Source organism: Cucurbita maxima, unplaced genomic scaffold, assembly GCF_002738345.1.
Source record: "Cucurbita maxima cultivar Rimu unplaced genomic scaffold, Cmax_1.0 Cma_Scf00013, whole genome shotgun sequence".
NCBI classification, from domain to species: Eukaryota; Viridiplantae; Streptophyta; class Magnoliopsida; order Cucurbitales; family Cucurbitaceae; genus Cucurbita; species Cucurbita maxima.
The window spans coordinates 1,672,054-1,690,096 of NW_019272029.1; the positions used below are offsets into that span (position 1 = coordinate 1,672,054).

The 18,043-nt window shown below is 37.8% G+C and overlaps 2 protein-coding genes across 4 annotated transcripts; both read left to right on the top strand.

Moving 5' to 3' along the window:
- The first annotated feature begins 1,791 nt into the window (after window positions 1–1,791).
- On the top strand, window positions 1,792–3,222 carry LOC111488362. The gene has a single exon (XM_023136067.1). It carries the CDS (start codon window positions 1,977–1,979, stop codon window positions 3,162–3,164), a length of 1,188 nt encoding a protein of 395 aa, XP_022991835.1. The 5' UTR covers window positions 1,792–1,976; the 3' UTR covers window positions 3,165–3,222.
- Window positions 3,223–6,958: 3,736 nt separating this feature from the next.
- LOC111487993 lies at window positions 6,959–17,731 on the top strand. 3 transcript variants are annotated; one of them, XM_023135532.1, is made up of 15 exons: window positions 6,959–7,061; window positions 7,484–7,618; window positions 9,490–9,562; window positions 9,667–9,797; window positions 9,894–10,295; window positions 10,388–11,673; window positions 11,780–12,216; window positions 12,305–14,175; window positions 14,251–14,396; window positions 14,739–14,899; window positions 15,081–15,238; window positions 15,521–16,216; window positions 16,287–16,423; window positions 16,495–16,595; window positions 17,575–17,731. In XM_023135532.1, exons 2-12 carry the CDS (start codon window positions 7,520–7,522, stop codon window positions 15,713–15,715), a joined length of 4,959 nt encoding a protein of 1,652 aa, XP_022991300.1. In that variant the 5' UTR covers window positions 6,959–7,061; window positions 7,484–7,519; the 3' UTR covers window positions 15,716–16,216; window positions 16,287–16,423; window positions 16,495–16,595; window positions 17,575–17,731. The 3 variants fall into 3 exon arrangements, with proteins under 3 accessions (XP_022991300.1, XP_022991299.1, XP_022991301.1); XM_023135531.1 differs by lacking the exon at window positions 6,959–7,061 and adding an exon at window positions 7,073–7,228; XM_023135533.1 differs by lacking the exon at window positions 6,959–7,061 and adding an exon at window positions 7,237–7,412.
- Window positions 17,732–18,043: the final 312 nt, after the last annotated feature.

Sequence of the window (18,043 nt, forward strand, 5' to 3'; positions counted from 1 at the left end):
TAATACAATTTCTAAGTACTGTCTTCATGATCTTCAGCCCAAAGAGTAATTCGAAGTTGCAGAGAAAGCTGCTATTTTTATCAGGACAAAGCTTTACAATGAATAAACGCATCTGTCACAGCATAGTTTGGCCATCCAAAGCACCTGGATTTCATGACTGATAGCTATGCATTTCTAATTGGAGGTTTGCTTGATCTCTATGAATATGGTTGTATGGTTGTGGACTGAAGTGGTTGGTTTGGCAATAGAACTTCAAGCCACCCAGGCAAGAAGCACTGCTCTTGTTACTTCGCTAACTTAACTAGCTTTAGAGTTTCAATATTAGGTTAGGATCACTTTTGGTTCTTTTTGTTGATGGGTGAAGACTCATATGCTAGGAATTACGTATCTCCACAATGGTATGATATTGTCCTCTTTGAACATAAGTTCTCATGGTTTTACTTTTGGTTTCTCCAAAATGACTCGTACCAATGAACATATATTCCTTACTTATAAACTCATGATCAATTCATTGATTAGTAGAGGGACTCCTCTCCTAACAATCCTCAACACCATCTATTTTTGTTCGAGTGGAGTAAGATTATGATGGGGCTGAGACATCTGAAAATTCGGTTTTGGCTATCAATTATCAGGTTATCCTCACTAGTTTCTGGAAGTAGGTTCGTGAAATCCCAGGTTGGTTGGAGAGGGGAAGGAAACATTCTTTACAAGAACGTGGAAACCTCTTCCTAGTAAATGCGTAATGGGGAAGTCCAGAAGGGAAAACCTAAAAATCTTGAGGGGAAATCCGAAAGGGAAAGCCCAAAGAGGATAGTATTTGGATGAGTATCGATTCCGTTGCGTAGCTCTACAAACAGACAATATATGCTAGCGGTGGACTTGGACTTTTACAAGCTCCGACCATTTCAGACAGAGTAGACTCCTTGCTAGGAATATTTCTATTGAATTCATCCGATATTTGGGATACTGACTGGCTGCATTTTCTTCGTGAATGCAGGCCGTTTCGAGAAAAGGTTAAGGGACATGGCTGGGGCTGTACCCTTGATAGCACAGTTTGAAACCATCCTTGCTGCAGCTCATGCTTCATATGAACCCAACAAAACAGGAAGAACAGACTCTGCAATCTCCTCCTATTTTCTACAAGTAACTAGGTCTAATTAATTCTCTCTTATCTCTCTGTGTGTTTTTGTGTGGCAGCGTATGACAGGTTATTCACATCGGTCCAACAGACAACATCGAACTACAATTTTGTGAAGGAAACAATAGGAATGTCGTTGTAACAGCTCAAGCCTACTGCTTGCAGATATTGTCCGGTTTTCCCTTATGTACTTTCGCTCAAGATTTTAAAATGCATCTGGTAGGAAAAGGTTTCCACCCCTTATAAGAAATGTTTAGTTCTCCTCTCCAACCAATATGGGATCTCACAGTCTACCCCTTGAGGACCTAGAGTGATACATAACACACCGTATGTTGTCTAGCTATGATACCATTTGCAACGAAGTATTCTTTATACGGGAGTGAAAATCTCTCCCTAGTAGACACATCTTAAAACTATGAAGCTAACGATTATACATAACCGACCAAAGCTGACAATAGTTGCAAAGAACAATTTTGCTGCTGGCTTGTATTGGCCCTACCACTTACCAGAGATCTCTAGAGTATATTCAGAATTTTAAAAATTATTAGATTCATTAAATTTAAATTTGTTAAATTCAAACTGAAAATGACACAAAATAAAAAAAAAAAAAATTAAAAAAAAAAACAAGTAGATAAATAAATAAAATCTAAGACAGATATTTTTCCATCCATCTTCTCGGATAAAGGAATGCAAGATAATAGAGCAAAGTTAGGACAAGTCGACATTGAAAACCCCAGAATTTGGAATTCAGAATTCATACGGAATTGAACAGATAATTGTTTGTTCAACTGACCTGCAAATCGGAAGCCATCTCATCGTCCTCGTCATCTTCATCCACATGTTACAGTTGCAGAACTTCCATGGCGTCCGCCTCAAATTCGACCTCTGCGCTCCTCTCCGCTCCTTTCGCTCCACAATCCCCTTCCCCATTCACAGAAATCATACTATTCACAGACTAATTAGTGCCAAGTTCTCAGCCGAGCATCACAACTTCACTATCTCTTACCTCACAGACACTTGCGGATTGCTGCCGGAAACCGCCATTGTTGTGTCCGAGAAGGTCCAGCTTCACAACCGCGAAAAGCCGGACTCCGTTTTGGAGCTTCTCGAGAGCCATGGTTTCTCCAAATCGCAGATATCAAAGCTCGTCCGTAAACGCCCTTCACTTCTCCTCGCTAGCGTAAACCAAACTCTTCTCCCTAAACTGGAATTCTTCTACTCCATTGGCGCCTCGAGACTGGTTCTCGCTAGAGCCCTAACCTCCGACCCGACGGTTCTGACCCGAAGCTTGCAGAATCAGATTATTCCTTCTTACAGGTATCTGAAGAGCGTTTTGCTCTCGGACGCGAAAGTCGTCGCCGCGCTGAAACGAACGTCCTGGATTTTCCTCGAGGATCACACGAAGACTCTGATGCCGAACATCGACGTTTTGCGAGACGAAGGCGTGCCACAACCGTGCATCGCGTTGTTACTGACGCATTTCCCCGAGACTCTGATGCAAAAAACGGACAGTTTCGAAGAAACCGTAGCCGAAATCAAGGGAATGGGCTTCGATCCGAGCAAATCCACCTTCGTGTTAGCGATACACGCCATTTCCGGCAAAGGAAACAGATCGATCTGGAACCGATGCTACGATGTGTACCGAAAGTGGGGCTGGACGAAGGAGGAGATTCTAATGGCGTTCAGAAAGCATCCGCACTGCATGATCTTATCGGAGGAGAAGATCTCGAAAGGAATGGAGTATTTCACGGAGAAGATGGGTAAATCCGCGGGAACGATCGCGAAAACTCCAGTGGTTCTGTTCTTCAGCTTGGAGAAGAGGATCATCCCGAGGTGTTCTGTGCTCAGAGTTCTGTCGGCCAGAGGATTGGTGAAGAGAGATTTGAGCTTGACGACGGTTCTGTTGCCAGTGGAGAAGCGATTTCTGGAGACGTTCGTGATCAAATATCTTGAGAACGTTCCTGAGCTGATGGATCTGTATCAAGGGAATGCCAATCTTGATGAAGTTTTGGCTTCAAATTTTTAGGTACATTTCAAACACAATGGATTTCATCTTTTTGGTGGATTTTTTTTTCAGCTCTCCATCTTCTGGCTCTCTCTCTCATGCTTTGTTCTTCTTGGTATTGCCTTTTCTTTTCTTTGAATTTTTCTAACACATTCTTGGTTATAATTAGAAAAGGTCATACATAGTTTTTTCTTTTAGGATATTATATCCAATTTAGTTGTAATATAGCTTAAGATACTTCTTTAGTACATAAACAGAGGAAAATAGAATTTGTTTCGTCTACCTAGGGTTACTAATTGTGCGTAAATAAGTGCTAAAACGTTGTATAAATGGCTTAAAAGTGAGCCATCGACATTTGTCGTTGTGACATTAAAGTGACCGATCCAACCTCGGCATCGCGTCGCGATTTCAGCTTGCACATGCCTCCTATTCGTGAGTGAGGGAATAATCTTATGTTGACCCTTTGAATATTATCCCTAAAAATGATGCTCTCGACATGACCTTAGATTAGACAGGACTACCCGTTTGGAAAAAAGTACTATGCATCCAACCCTACTTGAAAGAAAAAATAAATTAATTAAATAAATTAAAACGTTGTGCAACTTCGGTACTGTATTGTGATATTGGCTTGCATGCCTACTCTTTGTGACTGGTGGAGAGATTTTCCCTAAACATTATCCCCAGAGACCGATATTCTTGATGCAAGTTGCGACCCATATCAGGTGAGACTAGAGAGAATTTGAGTCCTCATCTATTATCGTGACACTATTATGGTTGATCCAATCTCGGTACTGTATCGGTGCCTCAACTTGTATGCCTCCTCTTTGTGAGTGAGGGAGGAATTTTATGTTTAAATATTATCAAAAAAAAAAAAAAAAAAAAAAAAAAAAAAAAAAAAAAAAAAAAAAAAAAAAAGAAAAAAAGTAGGCGGTTGGAGTTGAAGGGACTATTATAATGGGAAACCCTTTTGGTAGAGAATTTTGACCAGCAGAGCTAGCTTAGTTTGACGGATCAGTTGCTGCTGCTCTGATAAAGCCAGCAAACCTGCTGGGCTTCTCACCTCGTCCTGGGATTCGGTTGGCCCAACATTAACACGGATCCATTTAGGTCAGCTAACTGGGCTGGTCAATTATTACCATTTTTGGGCCCCAAGCCCCAATTAAATCCTTCGCTGCCCTCTTTAATGCCCCCACTTGGGTCACAGGCCCACGCTACGGAACCCGGCGGTCTTTTTCAATTCGGCAGTTCCTTATGAATGCATCCACTTTTTCACAGTTCCCGATGTGGGAACATTTCCATTTTTTAATTTATAAATAATAATATTATTAATATATGTTTCAGTCAGTCCTTAATTAGAGATGGTTCCTAAGTACGTTCAAAATTACAAACCAATTAAAGAAAAAAATTTAAATGATAATCTCCAAATTTCCAAATTTTTAATTAAAAAAAACTTAAAATGTCTTTCTTGGCCAGACTTTTGATTTAAACTCGTTTCAAACGGTAGCTCCAAACTGAAGAAGATAGCTCCGAACACTATATTTTCTCTATTAAAAAAAAAATATAATAATTAGTTAAATAATATATTTTAGATATTCGTAATCCATTAATATTTTTTCGGTATATTTTATATCATTTTCAAAATTTAGTCGGTAATATATAGATTAAATCAATTAATCCTAATATTCCGTAGAGTAAAAATATAATAAATTTTATTTATTTCTTTGAAATTTTAGATTTACTAAATTTAAATTCTCAAACAGTTAAAAATCATTTAAAATATTTTTCAATATTACGTATCATCTTCAAAAGGATAAAATATGTGCTTATAGGTGTGTTAAATAATTTATAACAAAAATTATAAATGAAAAAAAAAAACATAAAATATTTATCCTTTATTCCTATTTGTCACATGTTCAAATAACATCCTCCCCTCCGTATATGCTGTAAAGATCCTAGAAAGTTCCCGATTAGACTGACACTCGTAATTTAGCCCTCATTTTCCAGATAATAACAACTTTGCCACTCAAATTTTTTCCTCCAAAAATGTTAAATTAATTTATTTTCAGACATGGGCATGTCGATTTAAGTCTTCTAACTTTTATTTTTACAAAATAATAATAATAATAATAATAAAATATCAAATTTTGCTACGATACGAGGTAATATAAGAGGTCATTTCTTGCATGTATACGAGATGATCTATTAAGTATATACTGCCTTACACTATATAATTCCGTAACTCCGTACATGAGACAATCTATTAGGATCGTGCATTATACGTTATGGCCCCACACGCTGAAACGCTCCAAGCCAAATAAATAAATACTCACCATCAATTATTGCAAATCTTATAATTAACCTATTCTTGAATTTATCTAAATTTAATCTATATATATTATTAATAAATTTTAAATCTATGCATTCTAATAATTTTTATTTTAAAAAAAAATAGTGAGAGAATGTCAATTCAGACTATTAAAAAATAAATAAATCGACCCTTTTTTTTAAAATTAAAAAAATAGAGACGAAAATAATATTTGTATGCATTTTTTAAATTTGAGTTAATTATTTATTGTCGTGATTAAATTTGGGTCGTGGGGTGTCAAAAAACAGTGGCAATAATACCCACAGAAAAACAATATCATATGAGCTGTGAATTGTGGACGTATTATATATTTACTATCAATCTCTGAGTTAATTAAATAGTTTGAAATGTTGTTGCATTGGATAATGGGATGTTTATCGTGACATATTATATATTTACTATCAATCTCGAGTTAATTAAATAGCTCGAAATGTTGTTGTATTTGTCAAAATGATGGATCGTTACAGGTCATTAAATTTTTAGATTTACTATTGATTCAAAAAATTCGATGACTCGAATAACTTAATTAGCCCAACTCAAATAGTACACGTTAGTTCGATTATCGATTTATTTAATTTAATCTAAATAAATAATAAATTTATTTGCTTGTATATACATATATTTGTTAAGATTTCATAATTATTTAATTTTCAATAACTCTTAAAAATATTTTTTTTTGAAGGGATAAATAATTATCAACATTAAATCTCAATTTTAAAAATATTAAATACCCAAATAAAAAAAATGTATTTTTATTTATATTATAGTCTCTCATTAATTTAATTACTATAATGTTTTTACAAACTAACTAAAATTAATTATACACGACAATAACTAATAATAAAACATTATATTTTTATTTTTAAACTTTTGATTACCTTAAATTTTTTTAAATTAAAAATTATTATATTCTTTTAAATTAAATTTAACAGGATAATAATTAACACTTACTCAACAATAAGTCTTAAATTTTAGACGAATCTAGCATGGGGTCCTGTTTAACCTCGTGAATATTAATTTAGATTTTTTTATTAATTTAAAATAAATATTTTTAAATTTATGACATCAATATACTTTAATTTTTAAAAAAAAAACATTATGAAATGAATGAGGTATAAAACCATGTTATTAGGCTTAGAGTCTAAAATTATTTGCTTATAAAAGGAAAAAGCCCCAAACTATTTTTTAATAAATAAATTGGTCTAAAAAGATAAAAAAAAAAATAAATAAATGTGGATAATGTATTGATTTAAAAAAAAAAACATCTTTTTTTAACAATTATGGATAAACTATTTTCATGATTTGAATAAAGGTCGTGATGTAACATTTAATTGGAAATAAACTCAGAGGTTCATTGTTTTTTTTGGAAGACAATGGAATCTTTCTGTCTCTGTCGTCTGGTATATGAGTCGAGCTAAAATAAAATTTTACAATTTATTTTGACAGAGCGAGAAAATGAAGAGAGAAAGAGATTGAAATAAAAAAAAAAAAAAAAGAGAGAAATTATACAAAACGCGGCTGCTGTTCATACCAAAAAACCGGGGGAGAAGAGGGTGGGTTTTTTTTTTTTTTTTTTTTGGTTGGGAATTCCAGCTAAAAAATTGAAATCTACATTTAATGAATTTTGAGTTAACTCAACAGAGATCGAACCTTGATTGTGCTGAAGATCGGTGATTTTGGGATTGTTTTATTTCATTCTATCTTCTTCCCAGAATTTCTGGTGGGTTTCTCTTAAATTTTCGATTTCGGCGTGGTTTTGATTTTAGTGGCGTGATCGGGTGGGATTGCGAGTGTTTTTGGGGGAAATCGTTAATGGGTTTTCGTGGGTTTTTGATTTTGTGAGATGGGTTGGATGAAGATTTGGGTTTGGATGTTTGTCAGGGCGACAAACGTTTGGTTTTGAGGTAGCTGTGTTCTTTGTTCTTGTTCTTGTTCTTGTTTTTTGAATGGGTTTCAATGATTTCTGTGGGCGTAGGGATGCCGGGAAGGAAATAGGGCGGTGCCAGGAGACATGGAAGATACTGAGCTTGAAGAAGGAGAAGCTTGGTCTTACCAAAACAATGAAGTTTTTGATTCAAATATCGACCCGGATATTGCTCTCTCCTACATCGTAAGCCTTTTGTTCATCTTGTTTTGATATTGTAACTTCTAGATTCTGGATTTGACCTTGTTTGCTGAATTAGATCTCCTTTTTCCTTTCCCTTTTTGAATGCTCATACTCATAGTTAGAGCCTAGTGAATAAGAGAAAATGTAAGAAAGAATGAGAAGATCTTAGGTGAAGAAACTTAAGCATGATTCAAGGAACCGTTCCACACTCGATCCCGTTCCGGGAAGACGAAGAATTTTGCGTTTCATTTGTTCTTGAATATCTGCTATGGATCTCTTGAATTGGAAGTCAAGTGTCTTGGAGGAATCATTATGGTTACCTCTTGTAATCTTTATGCTTCGTTTATCATCGGAGATGTAAGCATTGAAGTTAAGAGCATTCGGTTGTTAGTGTAATGAATTTGTTTACTGTGGATGTCGGGGAGCGATTTTAGTATAATGACTATTTGTTTCTAGACAAGAACATTAGTCATGTTTGACTCGTTTCCCAGATAGAGATATCAAGAATATCTGCTATGGATCTCTTGAATTGGACGTCAAGTGTCATGGAGGAATCGTTATGGTTACCTCTTGTAATCTTTATGCTTCGTTTATCATCGGAGATGTAAGCATTGAAGTTAAGAGCGTTTGGTTGTTAGTGTAATGAATTTGTTTACTGTGGATGTCGGGGAGCGATTTTAGTATAATGACTATTTGTTTCTAGACAAGAACATTAGTCATGTTTGACTCGTTTCCCAGATAGAGATATCAAGAATATCTGCTATGGATCTCTTGAATTGGACGTCAAGTGTCATGGAGGAATCGTTATGGTTACCTCTTGTAATCTTTATGCTTCGTTTATCATCGGAGATGTAAGCATTGAAGTTAAGAGCGTTTGGTTGTTAGTGTAATGAATTTGTTTACTGTGGATGTCGGGGAGCGATTTTAGTATAATGACTATTTGTTTCTAGACAAGAACATTAGTCATGTTTGACTCATTTCCCAGATAGAGATATCAAGAATATCTGCTATGGATCTCTTGAATTGGAAGTCAAGTGTCATGGAGGAATCGTTATGGTTACCTCTTGAAATCTTTATGCTTCGTTTATCATCGGAGATGTAAGCATTGAAGTTAAGAGCGTTTGGTTGTTAGTGTAATGAATTTGTTTACTGTGGATGTCGGGGAGCGATTTTAGTATAATGACTATTTGTTTCTAGACAAGAACATTAGTCATGTTTGACTCGTTTCCCAGATAGAGATATCAAGAATATCTGCTATGGATCTCTTGAATTGGACGTCAAGTGTCATGGAGGAATCGTTATGNTTACCTCTTGTAATCTTTATGCTTTGTTTATCATCGGAGATGTAAGCAGTGAAGTTAAGAGCATTCGGTTGTTAGTGTAATGAATTTGTTTACTGTGGATGTCGGGGAGCGGTTTTAGTATAATGACTATTTGTTGCTAGACAAGAACATTAGTCATGTTTGACTCGTTTCCCAGATAGAGATATCAAGAATATCTGCTATGGATCTCTTGAATTGGACGTCAATTGTCATGGAGGAATCGTTATGGTTACCTCTTGTAATCTTTATGCTTTGTTTATCATCGGAGATGTAAGCAGTGAAGTTAAGAGCATTCGGTTGTTAGTGTAATGAATTTGTTTACTGTGGATGTCGGGATGTAAGCAGTGAAGTTAAGAGCATTCGGTTGTTAGTGTAATGAATTTGTTTACTGTGGATGTCGGGGAGCGGTTTTAGTATAATGACTATTTGTTGCTAGACAAGAACATTAGTCATGTTTGACTCGTTTCCCAGATAGAGATATCAAGAATCTGATATCGATGTGTTCTAAGGTCGTATTATATGTGTTTGAGGGATGTTTAACTTGTTGATCAGGATGTGAAAATTCAACATGTTCTGGGACACTTTCAGAAAGATTTTGAAGGCGGAGTCTCTGCAGAAAATTTGGGTAAGTCGAACCACCGTAGGATGATGGATCTTTTTTGTTCCGGTGTATGCTAACTTTAATTGTCGTTTATGAAGTGAAAGTGGATGCTAATGAGCTTACTACAGGGGCAAAATTTGGTGGATATGGTTCGTTTTTACCGTCCTATCAACGGTCTCCGGTTCGACTTCATTCAAGGACTCCACCGAAAGGTCATAATTGCAGTACATCTAGATCTCCCAATAATTTTCTGCAGGAGGTAAACTTGTTTTCGTTCTGCGTTTTTGATAATTGGCCATTCTTGATCGTCGTTGATGATGGCCTTATTGAGCATCAAACACGTGTTTCTATTCAGGTTGGCCACAATAACTCTGTAGTTTCTTCAACTACACCTCAGTCGATAAGACCTGGCCCCCCTTCTACTAGTTCTACGTCACTGCCCATCACCAGAGGTTCGAATCTGAATGAATCGTCCAAACAAGAAGTATGCACATCTTTCCAGCATGTCGAAGAACTTGCTTCTGGATATGGGTGTGTGAACAATAAATCCACTACTTCTTCGGACCAAAAATCACTGAAGGTGCGAATTAAAGTGGGTTCTGATAACCTGTCAACGAGAAAAAACGATGCAATCTATAGTGGTCTTGGCCTAGATGTTTCACCATCTTCATCATTAGATGACAGCCCCTCGGAAAGTGAAGGGGTTTCTCGAGAGCTTCAGGATGGCCCATTTGAATCTCCAACTAGTATTCTTCAGGTATATTTGTCTATAAGACGCTCATAGTTTCTCCTTTTCTTTACTGCTACGATGAGCCTCATTGATCGAATTGCAATTAATTCGTGGAGCAGATGATGACATCATTTCCGGTTCATGGAGGTCTCTTGCTATCCCCTCTTCCTGATGATCTTATTCACCTGACTCAGACGGGGAAGCCTGCAAGAGAGAAAAAATCTGCTCGTGTTCAACATTACAATCGGGATCGGCCATTAGTTGGGGAGCCTTCTTTGAAAGGTGGTCAAATGTTAGTTGAGAAGAGAGTGTCGAAAGATACGAATGACTTCTTGTCCGAATCAAAGAACACGAATAAGAAGGACTTCCTGAATGGCTCAATTACGTCGAAAAAGACTTCAGAAATTGATACAGTAGCTTGTGAGGCGCTTGTTTCTAATGCATTAAAGCTTCCACTTTTAGCAAATTCATGTGCCATTGCAGGCGAAACAACAAAAAGTCAGAATGGGCCATCGGACGTATTAACGGAGGCAGATAAAATTGTGGCTAGGGACAGACATTTTTTCAATCAATTGGAGGACGGTCCAGCCGTAGAGCTTCCACTTGCTATAGAGGACGAGAAGCAAAGTAACGGGTCATCTGGAAAGGTCAAGGAGCCAAAAAAAGGCAGTAAGTTCGATGATACTTCAGTTTCTGCAAAAAAATCTGGAGAAAGCAAGAGGGACAAAACTATTGACTCGATTGAGGCTGCCTCAAGGGGAAAGAATGCTTCAAGCGAGCTGAATACTAATCATAAAGCGCTACATGCACATAACAACATGAAATATACTTCAGGAAAGGATCATTCATTACCCGAGGGCAAAAAGAAGTCAAAGTTTAGTCAAACGGATTTTATCCCCAACGGAGAGGTCTCAAAACGTAGTACGAAATCTGGCTCTTCAGGTTCCAAAACAAAGAGTATTAGTAAAGCGGATAACATTTCAACCAGAACTGAAATTGAAGATCAGAAGACACAGAACTTCAGAAAAACGAACGATAGATACCGAGATTTCTTCGGGGAATTGGACGAAGATGATAATCTAATAGATGCATCCGAGACGCCTTTCGAGGATCGACTAAATCATTCTGACGTATTTGAAAAATCAACGCCTGTTATTCCTGTATCGAGGGAGAGATTATCTGTTGTGAAAATTGGCAAGTCATTGGCTTCAAAAGCATTTCCTGAAGCTGTCATGAACACTGCAAGTGGGACAGTATCTGATATGGCTCTTGCTGCAGTGGATAATGTAAATGGACAAGACAACTGGGTTTGTTGCGACAAGTGTCAACAATGGCGGCTTCTTCCACTGGGCACAAACCCTGCCAGCCTACCTGAGAAGTGGCTTTGCAGCATGCTTGATTGGCTGTAAGTTTGATTTTAGCTGCAATTCTTGCCCATCTTGTAGAATGCTTAAAGAACATACTATCATTCAGATCTTATGACCTTTAACCTATTGTTTATGAATCTGTAGGCCTGGAATGAACCAATGTGTGTTTAGTGAGGAGGAAACAACAAAAGCTCTAATAGCAAGGTTCCAAGCACCTGCTGCTCCTGAGGGTAATATTTACAGTAATCTGAGCGGAGTTGCGCCAGGAGTGGCTAATGCTCGGCAATCGGAGCAAAATCACCATCATTATGATTTCAATGCTTGGCCTGGTGGTGGGAAGAAGAAACACGGAGCAAACGAAAGACCGAATGCAACACTTAAAGGGGATGCCCCTCAGCTATCAAACTCGAAGAAGCATGATGGAGCGATGAAAAGCAGGAGTTTAGATGATGTGAACCAGTTGCCTGTTGGAGATGAAGCTAATTTTCGTCATTTAAACAAGTCGAGTGATGTTCCTGTCGAGAAGCACAAGCATAAATATAAAGAGAAGCAGGACTTTCACGATATCTTATCGGATGAAGGCATGATCTTTCTTTTTTTAGTGCCGACTTCTTTTACTTGCTCTACTTGACAATAAGAATCTCACTTTTGGATGAATCATTTGCGCAGGTGCAACGAAAGTTTTAAAGACTAAAAACCGAAAAGAGAAAGAACTCGATTACTCTAGACCTTTAAAGAAAGTCAGAGCTGATAGTCTGGATATGATTGATGAAGACCAGATATCAGTGCACAGTGGGTCTGTTGTGAAAGTTGACCCGACCTCGAGCACTGGCTTTCCTTCTGCATCAGGTGGAACTAATAAGTCTAAAAGTATGGACCATTCTTCCAAGGACTCGAAATATAACATGAATGTCATCCACCGAGCGCCCAATGATAAAAGAGACGACAAACTACTGGGTGCCGTGGGTGATGATTACCTGGGAGGAGGTAGTGGTAGTACCAAAAGCAATTCAAAGAAGAGAAAAGTGAAAGCGTCCTCGGATGTTCAAACTAATCCCGGGTCCCTCAACGGGTCTGAGCATCTCCCACAAAAGAGAGGTCCTGTTACAAGTGATAATGACCATAGGAAGGAGAAAAAGACGAAGCTATATAAGCCTCCAGGTAAAGAATCCAGTGGTAGAAAAGAGAAAAAAGGTTCCCATTCTAAGAATTGGCTGCCACTGGGACAAGATGTAGGGAGCTCTCTTTCTCATCGGAGTTTGGACGGTGCCGATTCTTTGAAAAGGGATTTAGGAGCTATACAACCTTCTCTTGTAGCTACTTCAAGTTCTTCTAAGATATCTGGTTCACATAAAACGAAATCCAGCTTCCATGAGATGAAAGGATCGCCTGTTGAATCTGTTTCTTCATCGCCTATGAGAATACCTAACCGAGACAAGATTTTACGGTCATCTAGGGAAGGCAAGGATTTTCTGGATGCTGGTCGTACAAGATTCTCAGATGAGGAAGAAGAGGATGGCGGTAGTGACCGCTCTGGGACTGGTAGCAAGAAGAAGTCTGTTGTGGCTCATTGTAGGCCTTTAAAGTCCCCCTCGATCGATACTTTGAACAAAGACGCTAGTAATATGTCAGGGAAAAAGGCTAAAACTAAGAAGTCTTCTTCTGATGTCCTAAATTGTGACCTTCCAAATGGTAGTCTTGGGGGAATTGATCCTCAGCATCCTTGTAAATCATGGGCTGAACAAGTTCAGAATGAAGATAGACCAAACGGAACGAGATACAGGGGCAATGTAACGTATCCAGTCAAAAGCGGAAAGGATTTACCATCACAGTCGAAGGACATGAATGGGAGCTATTGTTCAGATGTTGGCATGCATAAGGACAAGGTTCCTTATTCCCACGACGACTTGCGAGGAAGGTCTCATCCACATTCTGATTTGAAGGTTAAGAATGGTAAACACAAGTTACACGACAACTCTAGGATCAAATCTGGAGATGCAAGGAAGGAAAGTTCAGGAAAACTGTCCATTGAGCGGGGTAAACGAGACGGTGATTTAAATTTTGTCAAGCATGAAGGTCCAGATTCTACAGTATATGGCACTTCCAAAGAAAACGTGATTTTGTCTGCGATGAAGAATCAGAAACACGACCGCAATGGCACTGCTTCAAAGAAGTCCCTTTTTCAGAAAAAGGATCAACTTGAAAAAGTCTCGGGAAAAAATACACCAGTACAATTACCAACATCAGGAGAACTGCGAAATGAGATACCGCATTGCCCCCCTTCAGCAGGGGGTGGAAAAGGAAGTGCGACCGATATTTTGCAAATAGACGCTTCAGAAAGTAAGGATGTATTAAAGGGGAAAAAACATGCTAAGAATCATCAAAAGGAAGCTCAGACCAATGGCTCACGACATTCCACCCCCAATGAGAGGATGCCCATCGATGCGCCAAGTCCGGCTAGAAGGGATTCCTCCAACCAGGCTGCTACCAAAGCTATGAAAGAAGCCAAAGATTTAAAACATCTTGCCGATCGTTTTAAGGTTACTAAACGCATACATTCCCAATTTGGTCTTTATCTGATCTTCGTATTCTAATTCTTTTTATATTCTCCTCAGAATACGGGGTCCAATCACGAATCCTTAGGGTTTTATTTTCAAGCAGCCCTTAAGTTTCTTTATGGAGCTTCTTTGCTCGAGTTGTCCAACAATGAGACTGCCAAACAGTCTATGCAAATATACAGTAGCACTGCCAAACTATGCGAGTAAGTCAAAATTATATCTTCTGTGCGTGCACCAAGATTCTCGAGAATCAGAATTTTCTCTCTTCGTTTTTACACGTCTTCTTTTGAGTTAAAGTTCAGATTTTCCTGCATGCTTTTGAATTACATCTAGATGTTTTCTTTTGAAACTATGCCGAGTCAGTCAAAATATGAATACATAGAAAGTTGGAAGCTTAGGTATCGTTTCTTTTATGTGAGACTCTCGTCCAACATTTTCTCGTGATTTATTCTCTCCTCGTATTAGGAAAAAAAGTGGTAATGATATGTTCTTCGACTGCTCGGGGGTTGAGCTTTTCTTTATCTTCTCCCTTTTGATGTTCGTAGGTTTTGTGCACACGAGTACGAGAAAATCAAGGACATGGCTGCTGCTGCTTTGGCATACAAATGCATGGAAGTAGCTTTCATGAGGGTGATTTATTCTTCACATAACACTGCCATCAGAGACCAGAATGAGTTACAGAAAGCCCTGAAACTGCTTCCCTCTGGTAATAAGAACGAATAGACGATGTAGATAACATGTCGTGTCTTAGGACATATCTGTTTGAAAGAGATATTTCCTTCGTTGCATTTATGGATACTCAGGAATATAACCTTTGACGGATGAAATACACTCAAGCTATTTGTTAATAACATTCTTCATATTGCTTTCTGGTATGTTTTTATCAGGAGAATCTCCATCACCGGCGTCTGATGTCGATAACTTGAATAACCCTGGCACGGCAGACAAAGTTGCTCTTTCTAAAGGTGTCAGCTCGAGCCAAGCTAATGGGTCCCATGTCATCCCTGCTAACAACCGTCCCGATTTTGTACGGTTGCTTGGTTATGTATGTATGCTTTGAACTTTATACTGGTTACTTTAATTATATTAGATAATAATATCTTGTTCGACGGGCTGCGAGAGGGAGGGTCGGTATTTAAAGTTACCACGTATAGTCGCTGAAGAGTTTTTTTCCCCTCTACAAATCTCTACATTGTTGAACACAAATATTTGAGAAGTTCTTCCCTTCCATAGCTAAAAATAGTCCATTCGTTTCTCGAGTGACGAAGTATACTTATTTTGTGTATTCAAGTATGAACTTTAATATTTCGATGATGGTAATTTACAGGCGCAGAATGTAAATTTTGCCATGGAAGCATCGAGAAAATCACAGATTGCTTTTACAGCTGCAAATTCGAGTTCGGTGGGGACAACCAATAAGGACGGTATCTCTTGCATCAAGACGGCTCTTGATTTTAACTTTCAAGATGTAGAAGGCCTGTTGGCTCTAGTACGGATTGCAATGGAGGCAATTAACCGTTGAAAAAACTGATTATAGAAATGATTTTTGACTCGGGACTCGTCTGGTTGGTATGTTGCTTTGAGAAGCATTGATGCGAAAAGCATAAGAGACCGACCACGTTACACGAAAATCCTGTTGATAGCATGGTTACAGCCTTTTAATGGATCTCTCTGTACATTGTCCTGGTGCTTGATGAATGTAACATTGTTGGCTGGCTAAGGCTGCTTTGCCATTCGTTTTAGACTAGGACTCTAACTGAGAAAAGCACGATCGGCCACGAGGCTTCTGTATATGAACGTTCTGAGACATGTACCTGGAATATTTACAATCCAAGGTCACGATCCTGTCATTGTGGGACGTTCGAAGTCCTAACGGTGGAGCTTGTAGGGACTTCAGCATCCACAAGGAGTTGCGTTTGTCTGTTCTATTGATTCGGTGACACCTCAACGTTCGTTTCTTGATTGGCCATGTCATTCTCGTACTTGGGTCGTGCTAAAATGCTGTTGAAGGGGGTTAAGACAGGTGATTATCTCCTTAATACAGTAATCAACTTCATTAATCTTATTTAACTCTTCTTTTCTCCTAATTGCAGGTTTTGTATTTTACGTTTTCCTGTTATTTATGGAACGGAATAAATAAATAATACGACAAATTGCAATAACATCGTCGAGTACATGCTCGTAGCTCGTAGCTCCCAGCACGACCGTCGTTTGAGTTAATTTACAGCAGGTTTGTCATCTTTTTGTGTGGCAGTTTCTGTATATTTCCATGCATTAGTCATTGAACCCAGTTTATATCAGTTTAAGGTACACAGTTTTTTTCTAGAGAAGGATGAAAAAAGTGATGGGGAAGAGGGGAGCTTATCATCCAATACAATCAGCTGGAACTTGCAATAATCATGGTAACTTCATCTTTCTTACTAATCTTTGGTCTCTCTCTTTCGAGCTTCTCCTTAAAATTTTTAAAACGCATCTGCTAGGGAGAGGTTTCAAATTGGTAGCATGGCCCCTATGCAAGGATGACACGCACGGATTGAGAAACGGTCCAAATTTATTTTGGACAAAAAAGTAGAAGTTAGGATGGTCGAGTGGTCTAAGACTCGTTTTGAAAACCTTGAGAAGAAGCCTGATAAGGAAAACTCAATGAAGATAACATTTGCTAGCGGTGGGCTTGGGCTGTTAGACTTAAACTTCTCAAGGTTTTTAAAACACGTTTTCTAGGGAAAACTCAATGAAGATAATAGTGGCTAACAATGGGCTTGAGCTGTTGGACTTAAACTTCTCAAGGTTTTTAAAACGTGTCTGCTATCGAAAGCTCAATGAAAATAATATCTGCTAGCAGTGGGCTTGGGCGGTTAGACTTAAACTTCTCAAGGTTTTTAAAACACGTCTGCTAGGGAAAGCTCAATGAAGATAATATCTGCTAGCGGTGGGCTTACGCTTGGGCTTGGGCTGTTAGACTTAAACTTCTTGCTTCTAAGGCTTCTCCTCGTTCTTAGTCTCATGGTATCATCTATTTTCTGGAGTTGTATCATCTTCTTCCAGAACAATATCATATTCGTGAAACTGCAGTTGGCAGTCTTTGGATTTTTCGTATCGAGAGCGTTCCCCTTGAGGTGGATAGCTAAATGTCTTTAGAGGCTGTTAAACCATTCGATAAGCAATTCATTTTTTGAATCTTGGGAGGGAGTGGAGTTCAAGGGGTTGGTTCGATTTAATTCTTCTTGATGGACATTCGTTTTCATTCAGTCTTTGTGCTTTTAAAAGAATCTCGAGTAGGTCTTTGAACTTTCAATCCAATGTAGCGGAAGTTAATATGCACGAAAACGATGCATTTGGGTTTGGTTGTTTGGTAATGCTGATTGATATCTCTCATTGCAGGCTGCTGCAGATTCTGATGGTGGTGGAGATGGCAGAGAACCCAATTTTGTTCATAGGTATTTGATTCATTCATATTATGACGATGGTCAATAAGATTTTTATGTTCATCAATTATTGTTATATATATTTTTTTTTATGAGAGCATTTCATTTTTTTTTAGATAATTTTCTTTAATATATAATTTATTTAGCCGAGATCCCACGTTGGTTGGAGAGGAGTACGAAATATTTTTTATAAGGGTGTGAAAACGGATAATAAATTGGGCTCGGTGGTTACCTAATTTTTTTTATTTTAATCTTAAATATTAAAATTTTGCTGAAAAGTTCATTAAAATTGGTTGGAATTAAATTATTATTTTATAAACATATTTGGCTAATTTAGAAAAATTGATAATTTGTTTTTTTTAATATCTAATTATATTTTAAACTTTTTTAGGTAGGTTTTAGTTCAAATAATTGTTTGAAAAAAG